The following is a 17,500-nucleotide window of genomic DNA, read 5'->3' on the forward strand; positions in this document are numbered from 1 at the left end:
TTCTGAACCACAGTAATTAAGGGAAGCACTTTGGATGACTTCATAAATCTCATCATTTTTTTTTCACAAAGCTGTCCTTTTATTGTCATCTTGTTTCTTTATTTTTTCAAACAATACAGCTTTTGAAGGCAATTTGTATTGCTTCAAGAAAGAGTGTCAGACTTTGAAGCCAATTTGACACAGTGGCCAAACAATGGAATTGCAACTTTTATGGGGAAGGAGATGTCTGTAAGTCTGTAAAATGACTCTCTTCTTTCTATCAGAATTTAATTCATTAGGTCCAATAACATTTTGAAAGTCTAGAAATGCCTCAGCATGAAATCATTTAAACCCATTCAAATTAGCCGGAGCACCTTACCAAAGGGCTCTGCCGGTGGAAGTCTCTAGTGCACCTGCTCTAAGGGCCCGACAGTGCGGAAGTAGTGCAGATCATCCGGGTATTTTTAGACACAGTTTAAATTTTTTGGCTTTATGCACCACTGAGCAGCTTAGGAATCAATCCAGCTTTCTTTATACATCGGTGGTACGTGTGCTATGGGTAGAGGCTCTGTCATTTTTAGGTGTTTGGCATCCACTGACCACTGCAGACACACACGGTTGTGGGATGGAGGTCTTTCTATTCCTTTAAAGACAACTTATATAAATTTCGGTAACGGCGCATTTCCTTGCACAACATTTTTTCAAAATGATATTGGCAAACCACCGAGAGAGCTATGTCTACAGCCGTTGCTTTCACTTTTTTTTTTGCCATTCACATCACACAGTCGAAGCATTCCATATTGAACATTGGGCAGGACATGGACATTAGGACAATTCGAAGTGGATTAAGAAGTCTTCAAGTGTAGTAAGATTTCTCCAGTCAGTCCAGACCTGGGAGAATAAGTGTTACTCTACTCTTCATCTGCTTTTCATTCACATAGAAAGAGAGTGAATGAGAAGAGAAAGAAAGAGAGATGGCAGGAGTTAGCCTTATGTCTGTAATCAAACCAGGGCAGCACAAAAAAGTTGTCTCGTAAGGTATGTATGTATGTAGATAAATGTTTGTGTGTAACAGTAGTTTAATAGGTACATTAATCCACTAACTACTCAACAGCTGAGGTAACTAGTTTACTTGTTACTCCGCTCAGCTCCGATAGGGTGCCTTTTTACAACAAAGTGTTGCACACATGAAGCCAGCATTTACTCCCTACCAACATAGCCGCGCTGACTGCACGCAGTACTCTATGGGGTTCACACACACTTCATCTCTGAACAAAACCCAGCTGGTTTTTGAGCGTGGGCTCACCAGTGGCCAGCGAGCCAGATAAAAAGACAGAATGTAAAAAAGACAACTTTGGAATTACTGGAAGGTGCATCCTCCTCTATTGGCAGAGGCTTAAGAACATGTCCTGGACCAGTCTTCCTCTCTCACACACACATAAAATGATGATGTACAGAATGTGATAGGTAGGAGGTTAATCTCCCTCTCATTACTGCAAGAAAAGATACAGCCAATAAACATTTTCCAACACTAAAAATACTTTTTATATCTGTCAAACCCATCAGAAGTCTCTCTGGTGGTCCCACAGTTGTTAAGTGCTGGCAAACCTTGGTAGGCAATAGTTGGGAAGGTTGTATATATTTGTGTGTTCGTGTGCTCCTTTCCACGCTTCATCTAAGGCAGCTTGTTCTCATCGGGGAGATAATTTGGACCCTGCTTCCTCATAGACCTGCTGACAGAATATTTTTACAGTAAATGAGCAGCGTGACTCTCACTCATAGCGTGATTTCCCTCCCTGAAAACTCTTATTTAACACTCACTCGCACTAACACTGCTTGTTTGCAGACGGTTTCTGCAGGTATACATGAAAACATTGCCCATTCTGTCTCTGTTTTTCTGCAGGCTGAATACGCTTGCATGAAATTGAACATTTCTCCTGTTGATTTGCCGTGAAATGGTGCGCTTGTGTGGGATTACACTGCATTAGCTTTAGTCTAATAGAGCTGCGACTGGAGAGGAGAGGAGAGGAGAGGCCAAAGGAGGCGAGGAGAGGCAAAGGGAGGCGAGAAGAGGTGAGGAGAGGTGAGAAATGAGGAGGTTTGGTCCAGTTACTCCTCCTTCTGCTGTTCCAGTCTATTAGACAGTCAGGGAACTGTGCAATTTGGACAAACTCTGCAGTGAAGACAGACACATATGGAAACACAAACACACAGTATCCGCACGTATGCACACAAGAGTTACAAGTGCGTGTGTGAGTGTGCACGAAGTGGAGCACAGGAAGGAGGAAGGACATGAAAGCTAAGTAAACAGAGATCAGTGACAGTGGTGGAAGGAGAGCCGCCATCAAATGAAAGAATCGAGGGAACGAGGGATGGGTGGAAGAGGGATGAAAGGCTTGTTGCTGAACTGTATAATCTAGAGATTTGTCATTGAGAGAGCATAACCTGGGTGGGGAAAGAGAGGAAGGCTGGTGATTGAAGGTTTGAGAATTGATGGGAGATGAAGAGACATGAGTAGTTTTTGTAGGGACGGGGACCGGGCTGAGGATGGTGGGGCTTTGGGAGGATGAAGAAGGGAGATGGTGGAGGACAAATCTGCCCAGCTGTGCTCCAGACCTGTTTAACAGAGGAGGAGGAGGCGAGGGGCAATAGGTCCGCTCCCTCTCTCTACCTCTTGGTTAACTATAAACATCTGGCCTTTTTGACTCTTGTGATACTTTTACATTATACCCCCCCCCCCCCAAACACCACCACCACCACCACCGCTGTGTCTCTTCCATTTCTTCTCTTTCACCATCTTTTCTTTTCATGGCATCTTTCACTTGATTCCATCGCACTCACTTATTTTTTTTCTTTCCTCCTCATCCATTTATCTTCTACTTCTCTACTGAAACACCCATGCACAATAAATGCAGATGTTAACACATATATAGACCCTCTCAATCATATCCCTTTGATATGAAAATATGCTCTGTTACAGCCATGGTCTTCAAATGTTTTTAAAAGTAGACTGAAGTAGTTGGAGGAAGATACGTCAGGCTGTAAATGCTTTGACTGAGCTAATGTGCTGCTGCTGCTGCTTCTGCCTTGGCCACAGGACACTCTTATAAAGGAGAATTTGAATCCCAACCAGGGTTTTCCTTGTTAAATAAATTCTAAATAAATAAATGACACTCAAAGTCAAATAATGCAAACAAGAACAATTCCGTCATGGATGCTTGCTGAGGTGCGCACACAAACCCATAAATGAAAAATCCGTTTGACCAGAATTACATCATTTGAACATCACGAGAATGATGTACAGGATTCCTCTCTTCAAAAGAAATAAATTCAGTCACCTGGACCAGATCCTACTAATAGTTTGGACAATTGCTGTTTCTCAATCTGGATCCAGTTTTACACAATTTATGATCATGCAGGAGATTATGTACTGCTCTCATGTTTCAGACGGACCTCAGATGTGGACTTCGCAAAGGACAAATCATTCTTTGGGAATTATTCTGTCTAAAGCCATTAGTCCAACCAAAGCACACTGGGGGAGATAAGAGAGAGTGGTCGGACCCTGGTAAGGGGCCGGGGAGGTACATTTTAAACGTACACGGCTGTTTCTGCCTGCTCCTTTCTCATGTCCCAGAGAAGACCCAGCTCGTCTGGTTTGGATAGCATCACACATCATAATGGGAACTGAATAAATCCGATGGAATTCAATGAGAGTTTTTCCTTTGAACAATAAAGGAGACTGTGAAATGTGTAAGGATTAGCAGAGGCCATGATGTTAGAGGTGGACTACGTTACGTAAGTTTTGAGGGAGATAAGGTTAGAGTGACCTGATCTAGTGTAGATCTTAGAAAGTCATTTAATCTAATTTTCTTTAAAACAGCTGAAAAAAATCTGATGGTTCTTATCATTTCATTTGTTTCAAGAGTACTTTATTTACTTCAGTGATCCCATAGTAAAAAAACTGTTTCTTGAAATAAAGCAGATCATGCCATTAAGAATGGTGAAAGTGGTACTTAACACCAGGTGTTTTTCTTCAGTTCTCAATAATTCAAAGGAGATAATTGTACCCACCCTAACTGCTATGGCCTTTGCTGCAGTATAACACATTATAAAAGCTGCATAATTACCATCTTTTTGAAGAAAATATAACTTACTTTATTGTTAAAGTTTTTTGGGGGGCACTTATGTACAGTGAAACAGCCTGTAAACTCTGACTTAACGCTGAAATATTATCACTTTCTAAAATGATTGATTAATGATATTTACTTTCCTTTCACCTCTGTTTTGTTCTTTACCAACTCCTGAGGGAAACATCTATCTCTTGCTAACCTAATGTTCATGCTGCGTTACCTCAGAAGATGAATTATGCAAACACCATAGCAACATGCCCAGAGATAGAAGATGGTCAGTACTGCGTGTACAACTGATTTAATGAGACAAATAAGACAGAAGTGTGAATAAACAGCTTTCACTACTGTTGATGCTCCGAGCAGCCATGTTGGATAATGAGGTCAAGGGTGTTGAGGTTCCAGTTGAAATTTCCAATTGGGAACTAATTAAACCGAACCATTAATGTGTTTACGGCCATTAAACCGAAACAATGAGCTAAAAGATGCTAGTTTACTGTTCAATTTAAAGTGTACAGCCATTTGATCTATTGATAATATGAAAAAATATAAATGAATGCATCTTTAATTTACCTTTTTTTTGTATCATGTTTTTGGTGGAAGCTGACAGATTTTCTCTCTCTGCATATCACCTTTACTTTTGTAATGTTCAGCTGTGTTGTTCTCATATTTTTACACACACACTTATTCCTGTCCAACAGCTCTGGCCCCTTGAAGTTGAAAGAAAACAAAAATTAGCACAATTTCCTTCAATACTTTTCCACTGCTCCTTCACACCCCCTGCTTGCGGGCATTCACAGTGAGGGACCAGCTGTGTGCTTTTTCAGTCGGGATCAAGTGATACTTTATTATTTTCTGTTTTCTGGGGAGGCAGGAAAGCTGGGATGACTGACTGCCAAGCCAAACAGCAGGGTTTATTTGTGGACAAGTGTAGGGGCGACGCCCACCCCCCATTCACTGGAGACTCATATTAAGAGGAGAGACAGGAGGCTCTGGGGACTGGAGGGGTGTATACAGTATGTGTGTATGTACGGGTGTCTATAGGTTTTATTGGTGGAAAGAAGATAAACAATCGTAAAAGAGCAAGCAGAGAAAGGAGGATAACAGTAGAAGTGGCAAGAACGAACTTAAGTCAGAGGAAAGAAGGGTAAGAAAAATACAAGGAGGGGGATGGATGCTCAGAGGACTTTTAACATTCCAAGCTAACAGAGGGATATCTTCTCATCATTGAGCCCTTACCCCCTGCCTCAGAGAGGAAATAAGACAGGACGGAAGGAAGAAGGAGGGGGAAGAATGGGGGGCTTTCTGTGGAAGCGGGGAGCAGCAGGCCACTGCCACTGGGATTGTCCCTCTGGTAATCCCTGGATTTCCTAGGCTGAGACAGGAGGTAGACCAGGCAGGGTGAGAGACTTAGTGAGACAGAGAAAGAGAGGAGAGAGAAAGGAAGTGGGTAGATAAAGAAAGGCAGAACGAAAGGACAAAACGATATTCAAAAATATTGGTGCCGTCTGGATGGAAAAGATCTGTCTTCCCTTTCATTTTCTGCAATGTGGCTTGTATATAGGTATTGCTCAAAGCAAAAGAATGTGGTGTGTATAATTATTAGCGCGTGTGCTTACTGTTTGGGTGGTATTATTTGTGAGTGTGCATGTGTGTTTTTGTGTGTGTGTGTGTGTGTGTGTGTGTTTGTGTGTGTGTGTGTATATCGTGGGTATGAACAGGGATATAGATTTGGAAGAAAGCAAGGCTCTGGCTTGCCGTAGCTCGTGCCAGATGTGATGAGTTGAAAGTGCTGCTTACCTTCAACTGAGCAAACGATGCATTCAGAAAGGCGCCGAAGGGCTGTAAAACTATTTTGGCAACACTCTGACGTTGGAGGTCGCGTTTGAGGCTTTTTTTATGCTCGAATGTAGCCTTTAAAGCTAGTTACAGGTTACACGATTCCCTTTGGAGAGAAATAAGAAAGAGCCAGTCTTGAAGACCTTGTTGATAAAACTGTAGGAGACAACAGTGAAGCTATCATGTGAGACTATCCAGACAACTTTGATGTGGTCTTGTGTGACACCGTCTTTCCACTATAATGTATTCAAGGTGCTTTTCAGAGCTAGTATGGACTAAAGGGTCAAACAACAGCAGGCTTTTAAAATACCCCTGCCACTGCTACATACACGTTCAAGCATGAAGTCATACTGAGATAGTACAGGTTAACAGAAAATGGACACAGGGGTGTTTTTTATGAAGTTTCTCATGATTGTCTACTCTGGCCATAAAGGGGAAAGTACACTCACAAATTGGTATCCAGCCTTTTTTGGGGCTGCTCTGTGGGGAACAGGGATGAGCTATCGCTCTTCTCCTATTTTTGGGTTGCCCTGGATGTTATTTCAACTCCCTACCTCCTTCACTTCAGTCACCCCAGGGTGCTGTGAACCCAGTCCCCTCTTGCAATCTGTAGCCGGAGCCCAAGGGGGACACTGGCTCGGCCCAGAGGAACCCAGCAGTGCGTGTCGTGGGTCAGGGGTCTAGATCTTTTCTTTCTCAGGCAATGTAACACAAGCGGCTCTCAGGGAGACGAGAGCGGTCAAGGGGAACGCACCACCCTCAAACTGTTTGTACGGTTTTCTTTATCAGGGGCTGATTAAATGACCAGACAGAGGCAGAGAAAAGAGCTGAATTTCCTCTCTGTCTGAACGCTCTGAATTCAAAGATTCCACAAGGTTTTTTTCAGAATAAACTGATTACTGATAAATTAATCAATATGTTTTGTCGTAAATACCATAAGCACAGCACCATGTTTTCAGTGATTGACAGCTTTTATTTTATCTTTACATGTTTTTTTTAGAATTAGGACAATTCCTTTTAACCAGAGAAAGAAGGAAATGTGCTTTCTGTCACAAAAATAGATAGCAATTGATGCTTGTCCTCTGATCTATATGTGCTTGAGGAAAGAAATACCAAATGTACCAAACATAATACTTGCTGTTTGTGGTGGAACACTTTCCTGGTGAGAAATAAATGTATAAATCGACGGAGTTTAAAATGATTTAATGAGGAACAGATTCAGCCAACAATTATACAGGCCAACAAATGGGCTGACAATCAAACAGACTGTCAGCACTAAAGCAAACCATCTAATTTCTTATACGGGGCAGCCAGTGTGATGATTAAAGAAGCAGAGATTTATTACTGTCATGATGTTTCACACCTGAGAGGACAAAACAAGTAGAAAAGAGATGAATAGATCTACTGAGAGAAATGGTTTGCTGGGAGAAAGAGGGATATGTGTAGAGGAACAAAACTTCTCAGATCTCCTGCCTGACGCTGTCACGCACCGTCATCCATTAATGCACCGTACTGTCTCGCTATACCCAGTGTCCATGCCAGGCCTGTACACATACACTGTGTATACCACCCAACCCAAACTCTCCACTGCACAAATAGAGAAGAATCACCTCCATCTGTATAGCACGTGCTCCTCTCATAGAGAATGAGACTTTATTTGTCTAATACCATATTCATACTATCAGCTCTCTCCACCTTTTGTTCTCTGCTCTTCAACTTCCTACAGTTATTACTTCTCCCTTCCTTTGTTCTTACTTCCTTTCACAGTAGGTTTTGCATGATCTTAGAATAGCTTTGTTTTACCACATCTTAAAGAGAAGTAGTGAGCAATATATAGACATTAAAAGGATAGCTTGGGGAAAGTGGAAATGAGTGAAAACAATTGAGGCAGACAGGATTGATATTGTGATATGTGGACATTTACAGCTGTTGTTAATGATGTGTGCATTTCATTTGCTTTTACCGCAACTTCTACAGCTGAAAGTTACAAAATAATCCCAAGTATTATATATTTTTCCCTTCGCTAGAGTTCAGCGTTTGGCCTCCACAGTTCGACACTTCCTTCTGTTGTATCACAGCCCCAAGCCCTTTAGCACTATCCATCACTCACATTCTCCGATTCAGATTTAAGGAGGTATAATAGGGGAGTGATGTAGTCGACAAGAGTGAGCTCTCTCAGTTCCAGCGCCTTGTCATCAGCACCTACTCATGCTTCAGACCCGTAAAAGCTTCAAACAAGCTAACACTATTGCTAGCAAACAGCCAGGATTTAAAGCACTTCAATGTCAATTGCTGCAATGCACACACATATTGATAAATTACATTTTCTGAAACATGAAAGATCCTTCTGATTTTCTTTTTTATGTTGCTCCCACTCCTGCTCGACCCCTTTTTTCTGTTTTCTTTCCAATGCTCGCTAATGAATTTTTGGAGAGCTGCGCTCAGATCGCAGGTTCCAAGAACATCCGCTTTGTTCTTATAAAGCTTTCATTTAATTACAATGGGAGTTTCTCACGCATGTATTAGATGGGACGAGGGAAAAAAAGAGAAAAGAGACCTGCAGTAGTAAACTATGTGGTGAGCAGAGTCAATGTTAGTTACTTTGAAAAGGCCTGGCTGTAAAAGAGCCAGTCTGTCAGAGTGAGTGGACCACTTCAGCATGAGAACACCCACTCTGTCAGCCAACACGTGCGTGCACACACACACATATTCACACGTATGCGTATACTTGCAAGCACACACACACAGGGAATGTTTGCATTTTTCCCCTCTCCCTCTCAGACTCTCTCCCGCAGTGATTGACATGCTCTTTCATTCAGCCCAGCACAAACTCAGGCGTCATGGTTACAGCTGCAGAGATGTTCTTTCCCCGGGAGACGGACAATATTGAAATAACTCCCCTAACAACACAACCAACTACACACACACACCACTCTATTCTTACCACCCTCTACTGCACCCTCTTGTCTGTCATGTTTGGTGCTGTGGTGCCGTGTTAAGGGAAACTACTGGAGCTGGCAGCCTTACAACAGCCTGGCAGGTGTGTGTGCTCTGCCAGCTCCATCCCCTGACTCTACCCAGGGTCTGCTCTGGTGTTTCTCTTGGAAAAAACTTTGAGACTTGGCAGAGAGCCCTGTTGGTCAAGGGCACAAGGGCTGTGGCAGCAAACTGGCACAGGGTCAGCATCTGCAGAAGCAGAATTAGCTACTGTAACTAGTCAGCCACCAGGCAGAACTTGAGGTATTGGCTTCTAAGACCTCAAAGGGACATTAAAGTCGTTTTCTCAAATGAACTCAGAATCATGGACAGACATTGTCCAAAATTTCCCTTTCACACATGTAGCACACATGGAGAATCACAGAAGATGGTCTGTGTCAGACGTGTTCTCACTTACTGGAAATACTCAGTTTGGAAATACTCCGTTTGCATAAGATGAGAGGTGATGCCTGGGGTAGAGCATGCAGGATGCAGGGGTCAGTCTATCACCAGAAGTTGCCAAATCTCGTCGTCTCTGAAGTCAGACATTTCAGTTGCCATCATTGTGTAAATCGCCCTTTTTTTTTTTGCTTTCATGTCAGCCGCATAAAAGGAACATCACCAACACACCCACTCCCTCACTATGAATTCTCCACACAATAAGCTATATATGAGTTACCCCCAATGAGTTATATTCACACATGGGCTCCATCAGAGATTACAAGTCTGTTTAATGTCCTGTCCAACTGATTTGGACATTTGCGTTCTCACATAGAGCTCCGCCGGGTAACGTCTAGATGATTTCAGGTTTGCATTGCATGTGTGAAAGAGGTTTAAGTTTAGAGCTGTAAAATAGTCTCATGAGCGATGGAAATAGAAAGTGTCATTACTTAAACAGCAAGGGGGCTTCTGGGTTTGGGAGTCTGGTGCTAAGAAAAGCACTAAAGTCGTGTTTTTTACAGGACTGAAATGGTCACAGGTTTGATCGAGACCCATTCTTGGATTATGCACCTCTGGCAGGCCTACGGCACGCTGCTGAGCATTGCAGAAAATACACACGACGAAACATGTCAAAAAGAATAAATAAGATCAGACTGGTTTTAGGCTACAGTGGGAGGAAGGGCTCCGGTTCCAGCGCTGGCAGAGAGATGAGAAGAGGATGGTCACTCTTCTGAAGTTAAAGTGGAAAAAGAGAAAAGTAAAGACAAGAAAGGAGGATAATGTGATTTATATATGCCGTTAGCTCATCAGTTGTCTCTTTGCATTATGGAAATAAGCACGCAAATGAAAAAAATGAACCCACAAGACTGGTTAGCAAACACAATGACCTCAGAGAGACAGAGAGAGAGTCACAAGGTTGAGTCTAGAGCTTGGTTGTGATTATCTCAGCGTAAGGGTTACCTGGAGTTTAAATATACTAAATGCACGATATGGGCATTTATGATTGCAAAAACATAACTTAATTGCATGAATTACAGCCCAGACTTTTGACATTGGGCTCAATCAGTTGTGCAGCTGTATCGGCCTTAAGCTGCTCTACAAATCATCTGGGCCTGGATGCTGACGTTCTCCCTGTAGTATTTTCCAAAGCTCTAGTCAGATTTCTTGGTAATTAGGATCATAGACATGGATCAGACTGCTGTTTGAGGAGATGATGAGCTGAGTCACTTGTTCTAATCAAGTCAACTGAAACTGTCTTACTGGGTGCAATGAAGATGATGAAATCTGCCGTATGCAGGAAGAAAGAATATCTCCTATAACACACCTCTGGTTCCTGTAAGAGAGCTTAACAGTGATTGACAACTTGGTCCCACTTGTCAGGCCAGTCAGAGGTGGCGTGGGATTGTAGAGGGCGGGAGCAGCTTGGTTAACCCCTGGTGTCTGGGACAGCTGTGGAGTTATTCGGCTGGCTGGCGGCTGCACGCTATAAATTTTCTCTAAAGAGGGTTTACTTTTGATTTTAATGGCTGCTGTAAATTTAAGGCACCCTGGCCTGGTGAAAGAGAAAGAAGGGTTATTTTAAAGTCTCTCTCTCTCTCTCTCTCTCTCTCTCTCTCTCTCTCTCTCTCTCTCTCTCTCTCACTCTCTCTCTCTCAAACTCTCTCTCTCTCACACACTCTCTCTCTCTCTCTCTCTCTCTCTCTCTCTCTCTCAAACTCTCTCTCTCTCACACTCTCTCTCTCTCTCTCTCTCTCTCTCTCTCTCTCTCTCTCTCTTTCTTTCTTCCCTAGTTTTCTCATTCTTTCAGTCAGTGGAGTTTTGCCATGTCTCTTGTGGTCTGCTTTTACCTGTAGTCAGCCTGTATGGAAAGTGTATGAAAATATCCTGAAAGAAATGAAAACGCTGCAAAACAACTTATATTACGCCGACACTCAGTCAGGAATAACGGCTTCATTGTATATTAAGGTCACATTATATTTTAAAAGAGGAACACTGGCCATGCTTGCAGTTTCTCCCCCTTCACGGCAAATTCCTCCTGAGCGCAGAATGTGTGGATGCAGAAAGTAACAGCGCCCTTCCTGTCTTTCCGTCTCACTCTCCCTGCAGGTGCTGTTTGCTTTGAACCAGACGTTGTTGCAGCATGAAGGCGTCAGAGCAGGCAGCCTGCAGGGCTCCTACACCACTGAGGACCTCATTACCCACTACAACTGTGGAGACCTCAGCTCCATCATCTTCAACCACGACACCTCACAGGTTAGTTTCTACCTTTAGATGTTAGACTTCTAACTTGCATCGCAAAAATAAGTTAAGTAAAGACAGTGTTAACTCTTGCATTAAAAGAGTCCAATAAAAGAGCTGGTTCAAAAAAGGGAAACATTAAAACTATCAAAACTGTATGAACCGCTTGCCAAGGATAGTACAAATGATCTGATGCCATTATTGCTTTTGCCAAAAAATCTACAATAAATCACATTGTCTTCCATATTTTCCTTCTTACAAAGTATGACATGGTCCAACAACAATCTGCTTATTCAGATTATGTCATTACTTGTAACCAAAAAGTGTCCTAATGGCTTGAATATGGCCCAACCCGAACAGATATGGGGTGTCAGGAACGAAACAAGGGCAATAATCATCATATAGATCATTGATCATACAAGTCCGTGTCCATTTTTGCAGGTGTTGGGTCACAAATTACACACAAAAAATACCTGCACACTGTTATCTTGTTCCAGTTCCTCTTTAATTTTACATGGACTAGACACTGTTTCAACATTAGTGGTTGAGATGCTGGATAGTTAGTGCATTGTGCAGGTATTTTATTTGTTCTTTTTTGTCAGGAACAAAAACTATTGCTTGTTTTATTCTGTATAGTGTATCATAGTCCTAGGTGGCCGATGCATCATCTAACTTCAGTGGTTGGGGTCCAACTTGTAGTCTGCCATGTCTTTCTGCCAAGTAACAGCAAGAATTTATGACTCAGCTAATCTGACAATGACTGTCTCTGTATATAAAATTCTATTTTCCCTTTTGTATTCACTTTACAGGGCCAACCAAGTGCAGAGGTTTAGCCTGCTTAAGTAGACATGTTGTTTCACTTTGCCAAGAATAAAATATGGGAGTTAAAGTGAATCTTCTGTTTTGTTTTGTTGGACAAAAATGTGGTTTTTGATATAATAAAATAGTCACAGAAAATACCAGCTGCTTGCAGCCTAAGCCCAAAAACATCTGTAATGCTATTCAAAACTTGAATCTGTCAGACCCTCGATTTGAGTTGGCAACCCTCTCATACCCACTTCTCTGCTGTTATGCTATCGTCACCTCAAACTTTTAGGCTTGCACATCAATTTCCGCAAAACTGCACATTGCCAACTTGATCCCTCTCAGCCTCAAGTTACTTGATAGTCTAGTACTTTAATAGCTCTGGACTCAGCTGTGAATATGCCATCTGACCTCCTCTAACTTTGTGCTTCCTAACATAGCCTCTGCCCCTTCAGCAATGGCCTCCTCATCCGTCTTCACACCAAGCTCTCTAAGCTGTCAAAAGGCCATTGAATTTATAGCTCTCACTCCATCTACACCTTTGAATGCAGATTTTTCTCGAAAGCCAATCATACCATGTCAGCCTCCCTCTCTGATCTCATTAAACCTGAAACACCAGACAACCTCAACTTCCTGCTAAACTGCAGAGATTCCACATCGTTTACACTAGAGACACACAAAGTAAGCCACAGTCGGACACATCTCACCATGCCTCTCCTGTTAAGCCTTGACAAAGGACAGAAATGTCTCTTTTTCTTCTCCTTCACTGTATGTGTCTATCCACCTCTTTCTCTCTGGGGGCCATAAAGAGCTTGTGAGCTACAGAATCACCTGCAGTCCCAGCTACAGTCATCTCTTGTGTGGGTGCTTTAAATCATACCTGCTCATTTCATACCAACATGTATTAACATTACCCAGCATATGCTAGAGAAATCAGATGCCTGACTGTGGTACCTGCTCCCGTAGACTGGTGATCTATAGCGGATGTGTGTGTGTGTGTGTGTGTGTGTGTGTGTGTGTGTGTGTGTGTGTGTTTGTGTGTGTCTGTCTGTCTCTGTGTGCTTGTGTGTGGATGAACTTCCAGGGCCGTAAAAATTCAATTCAATTCAATTCAATTTTATTTATAGTGTCAAATCATAACAAAAGTTATCTCAGGACACTTTACAGAGTAGGTAAAGACCACACTCAATGACTTATTTATGATTTACATAGACCCAACAATTCCTCTGTAGAGTACAGTGGCAACGAAAACCTTCCCTATAACAGGCAGGAACGTCAGACAGACCCAGCTCTGTGGAGGACGGCCATCTGTCTTGACCGGTTGGGGAGGAAGAAAAGGAGAGAGAAAGAAAGAGAGAAAAGACACACAGATGGACAGAGAGAGACAGACAGAGAGACTTCCAGAGATGAAAAGATGTAAAAAGAGCAGGTGTTTTTTGATAGACACAACCTAATCCAGAGGCCTCCAACACCCCTGATGCTCTCCTAGTTCAATCTTCATTATATTTGAAAGCGGTCGATGACGGGCCTCAGAGCAGAGCACAGCAGAAAAGTGCGGGACAGGGTAATGCTTTTCAACACTCAACTGGTCCCAGATCCATCACAGACATAAAGTCAAAGATAGACGCACAAAAAAAAAACGGGACTTAAAATAAACGAGGTAAAATGTGAAAGGTTTATATAAAAACAAACCACAAACACAAGCAGGAATGAGGCAACGCCAAAGATTTGTTGACTGCAATACTGAAAGTTGAAAAGAAGAAACGAAAAGAAATGGAAAATAAGTTAAAGATATGACTTCAAAGAGCCAAAATCATAAAGGAAAAATATAGGAGTCAATTGCTGGCAGGACAGTGAGTGCAGAGGGATACAGCACCATTAGTGAGGAAGGGAGGAAATATCTCGCTGTCACTCCACATTTCCTGTGCAGGTTGGGATACAGAGCAGCTAATGGCTTCTCCTGTGATAAGTTATCTACAGTACATTTACCGCTACACTCCAACCTTGACCCCTCTCCGACCGAACACTTTTTTTTCTCTTGTCATGAAACACTCATGCTCTCTCTCCCTCCTGCTCTCTCTCTCTCGCTCTCTCTCTCCCTCTGAAACAGACTGTAGCCCCTATGAATTCAGTATTCACACACACACACACACACACACACACACACACACACACACACACACACACACACACACACTGATGTATACACCATTTGCAGTTGTTCTACTGTTGTATCAATTTATTAACTCAGTTCTAGACAGCAGTTGTGGGTTTTCTTGTCACACTCAAATGAAGTTCCAGATTAAACACATCTGCATATATCTTTCTCCAGTCCCTTCATCTTTTGATTCTTTCCAACTTGGGGAGAATGACTGAAGGCTGGGCTGCCTCAGGTGTACTCCTGGTTGTACAACAGAGACCAGTTAATGAAGGTGACAAGAAGTCAGGAAAAAAAACAGATCCCACAGAAGCAGGAAGAGGAGTACTGCTCAGAGATCAGTTTGGATGATAAAAAACACGGAGCTGGATGAAGCTATATATATATACACAGTATATACACTAGGTATATATGAGAATATTGAATGAAATCTAATGTTGTCAATGTTATTAATCTGTACAGAAGTACTGCAAGACGTGTGGCATTATAAGTGAGTGAACAGGCCTTTCAAGTGAACAGGTGAATATTGTAGATAATGGCTGTTTAGGGGGCACCTGTAGGATTATAGGCATGTTTTTTCCGTATCTATACATATAAACATATAAGTAGGACGTGCCTGGCCTGTGAGGTTCACTGGATTCTTTCTTCCACTATGAAACGGACAATACCTTTCTTCATCAGTAGAACAATATTGAATACAGTTATCAGTATTACCCTGAACTGTACAAATTGACGCCAGGTTGTTAATTTCCTCTTCATTATTTAGGATTGCTGATACACATTTCATGCAGTCACTCATAGCCTCACACTTGCTGCAGCAACATAATGCAAAATGGCCCCAGCGCCTTATGACCGTAGATTTTATTCCAATATAATCAAACTTTCATTCAATATATTATCCATATTATATATATATATATATATATATATATATATATATATATATATACACCGTATACACAGTGTATATATATATATATATATATATATATATATATATATATATGTAACAGTGCAGTATGCAATGTAAATATAAACTCAGTGCTATATGATATATCAAAATTATTAGGAGTATCACCAAATCCAATAGTAATAAAAGTGCTCAGACCACAATTCTCTAATTTAGAATATTTTTTGAAGTCCAAAATAGGAATTACAACATATGGAAAATAATTTGGAGAGTACAATAGCAAAAACAGTCCTCAGTTAAGAAAAGACAGCAAACAGCATGCCAGGAAGCGAACAGACCAAATTGAACTTACTCTGGCCTTCTAGGATTTCACCCATCTCTAATTCTTCATATTTTATTGCATATATATATCAAGAGAAAGATCCAGAATGAGTCAAATATAGGTACAATGATACCCTGACAGAAGAGAAAGACAGACTGTGTGTATTTAGGCGTGTTTGGGCGTCTCTGTGTTGGACACATAAGACCGGGCTATCCAACCGCCGTCCCCCGCTCATCCTCACAGATTAACAGCCTGTTGAATCCACTGATGCAGCCAAGTGAGGAGCAGAGCCAGCGTGGTCTGTCTCTTAATAAATCCCACAGCAATTAAACACACATTCACACGCTCACTGGTGGATACACTGCACAAGCATTTGCCTTTGTACATATGTAAACACATTAGTGTACGCGGTCACATACAGAAATTTGCTATGACAGCGTGCACATACAGTTGGTGTTAACACTTTTCTCTCCTCCCTCTCTCTCCTTCACTCATTGATGCTTTCACATTTAGAAAAAAAACAGGCAGTACAGCAGACCACTGCACTGGTCATTTTCTGTAAAGCTGTCACGTCACAAACACTCCCGGTTGCCAGGTCTCACACCCACACGAGCACACATGTTTGCCAGGTTGTCACAAACACGTCCTCTTCTTTCCATCTCATTTTCTATCCTTCTCAATGTCTTTTAACACCAGTTCTTTCATTTTGCGTTTGATGTATGCTTTAAATGATTCATGAGCTTTTTTTATTATTCTGCTGTGGATTTTCATCATAAACGTTTTTTTTTACATTCAAATTTTCTCTCCGCCCTTCTCTTTCTCTCAGCTGCCTCACTTCATAAACAGCTCCCTGCCAGCTCATGACCGCATGACTGCCCTGCAGATTGACAGCTACTTCCGCCAGGAGCTCATCTACAAACGCAATGAGCGAATGGCTCGCCGTGTGTCCGCCTTGCTGCAGCGAAATCCCAACCAGATATTTTTTTTTGCTTTTGGTGCAGGTAAGGGAGCCTCAGAAACTGCATGGGGGATGTTTAGGGTAAGGTATAGGTTTAGTTTCCCGCCCTCGGCCACTTCGTTAGGCTACAATGACTCTTTGACCCGCTGGTTATGGGATGTCTCTCTCTAAACTACAGGCCAAACAATATGAGAATAATCCATCATGGCAGTAACTCCAACATGAATCTCTATTTTGCAACGAATGAGGTCTTTCCAAATACATTATGATTGGAGCTGAGAGTGTGTGTTTGCATGGAATTGTGAAGTGATAGAGAGATCAGGTTTACTTTAGTCTGGAGCACCGATTCTGTCAGCACTAATGTGTGTTTATGTTGAACAATTTGCTCTCTTTTGTGTTTGAAAGCAAATCTGGAGAAAAAGCAGGACAATAATAGTGTGCAATGGTTCCCAGATCTCTGGCATGAAAAAGTGGGTGTCTATAAACACGCACACACACACACACACACACACACACACACACACACACACACACACACACACACACACACACACACACACACACACACACACACACACACACACACACACACACACACACAGACACGCACACACACACACACACACACACACACACACACACACCCACACATGCACAGAAGTCTCAATTACAGCCAGCTTCCACCAGAGAAATGAAGAAACCATGAGCTGTTTGTTTCAATTAGCATTCCTGGCTAATGCTGCTAATG

The 17,500-nt window shown here is 42.1% G+C and overlaps 1 protein-coding gene across 1 annotated transcript in view; it reads left to right on the plus strand.

Annotated features, from left to right (window-relative positions):
• The window catches only part of trabd2b (TraB domain containing 2B), a gene marked incomplete at its 5' end in the record, with an annotated part of 63,598 nt that overhangs the window by 26,438 nt on the left and 19,660 nt on the right, over window positions 1-17,500 (plus strand). The window contains 2 exons of the mRNA XM_083940282.1: window positions 11,469-11,615; window positions 16,621-16,795. Of these exons, the coding sequence (XP_083796408.1) occupies window positions 11,469-11,615; window positions 16,621-16,795 (322 nt within the window). The remainder of the gene's footprint in view (window positions 1-11,468; window positions 11,616-16,620; window positions 16,796-17,500) is intronic.

Source organism: Echiichthys vipera (genome assembly GCF_963691815.1).
Source record: "Echiichthys vipera genome assembly, chromosome: 3".
NCBI lineage: Eukaryota > Metazoa > Chordata > Actinopteri > Perciformes > Trachinidae > Echiichthys > Echiichthys vipera.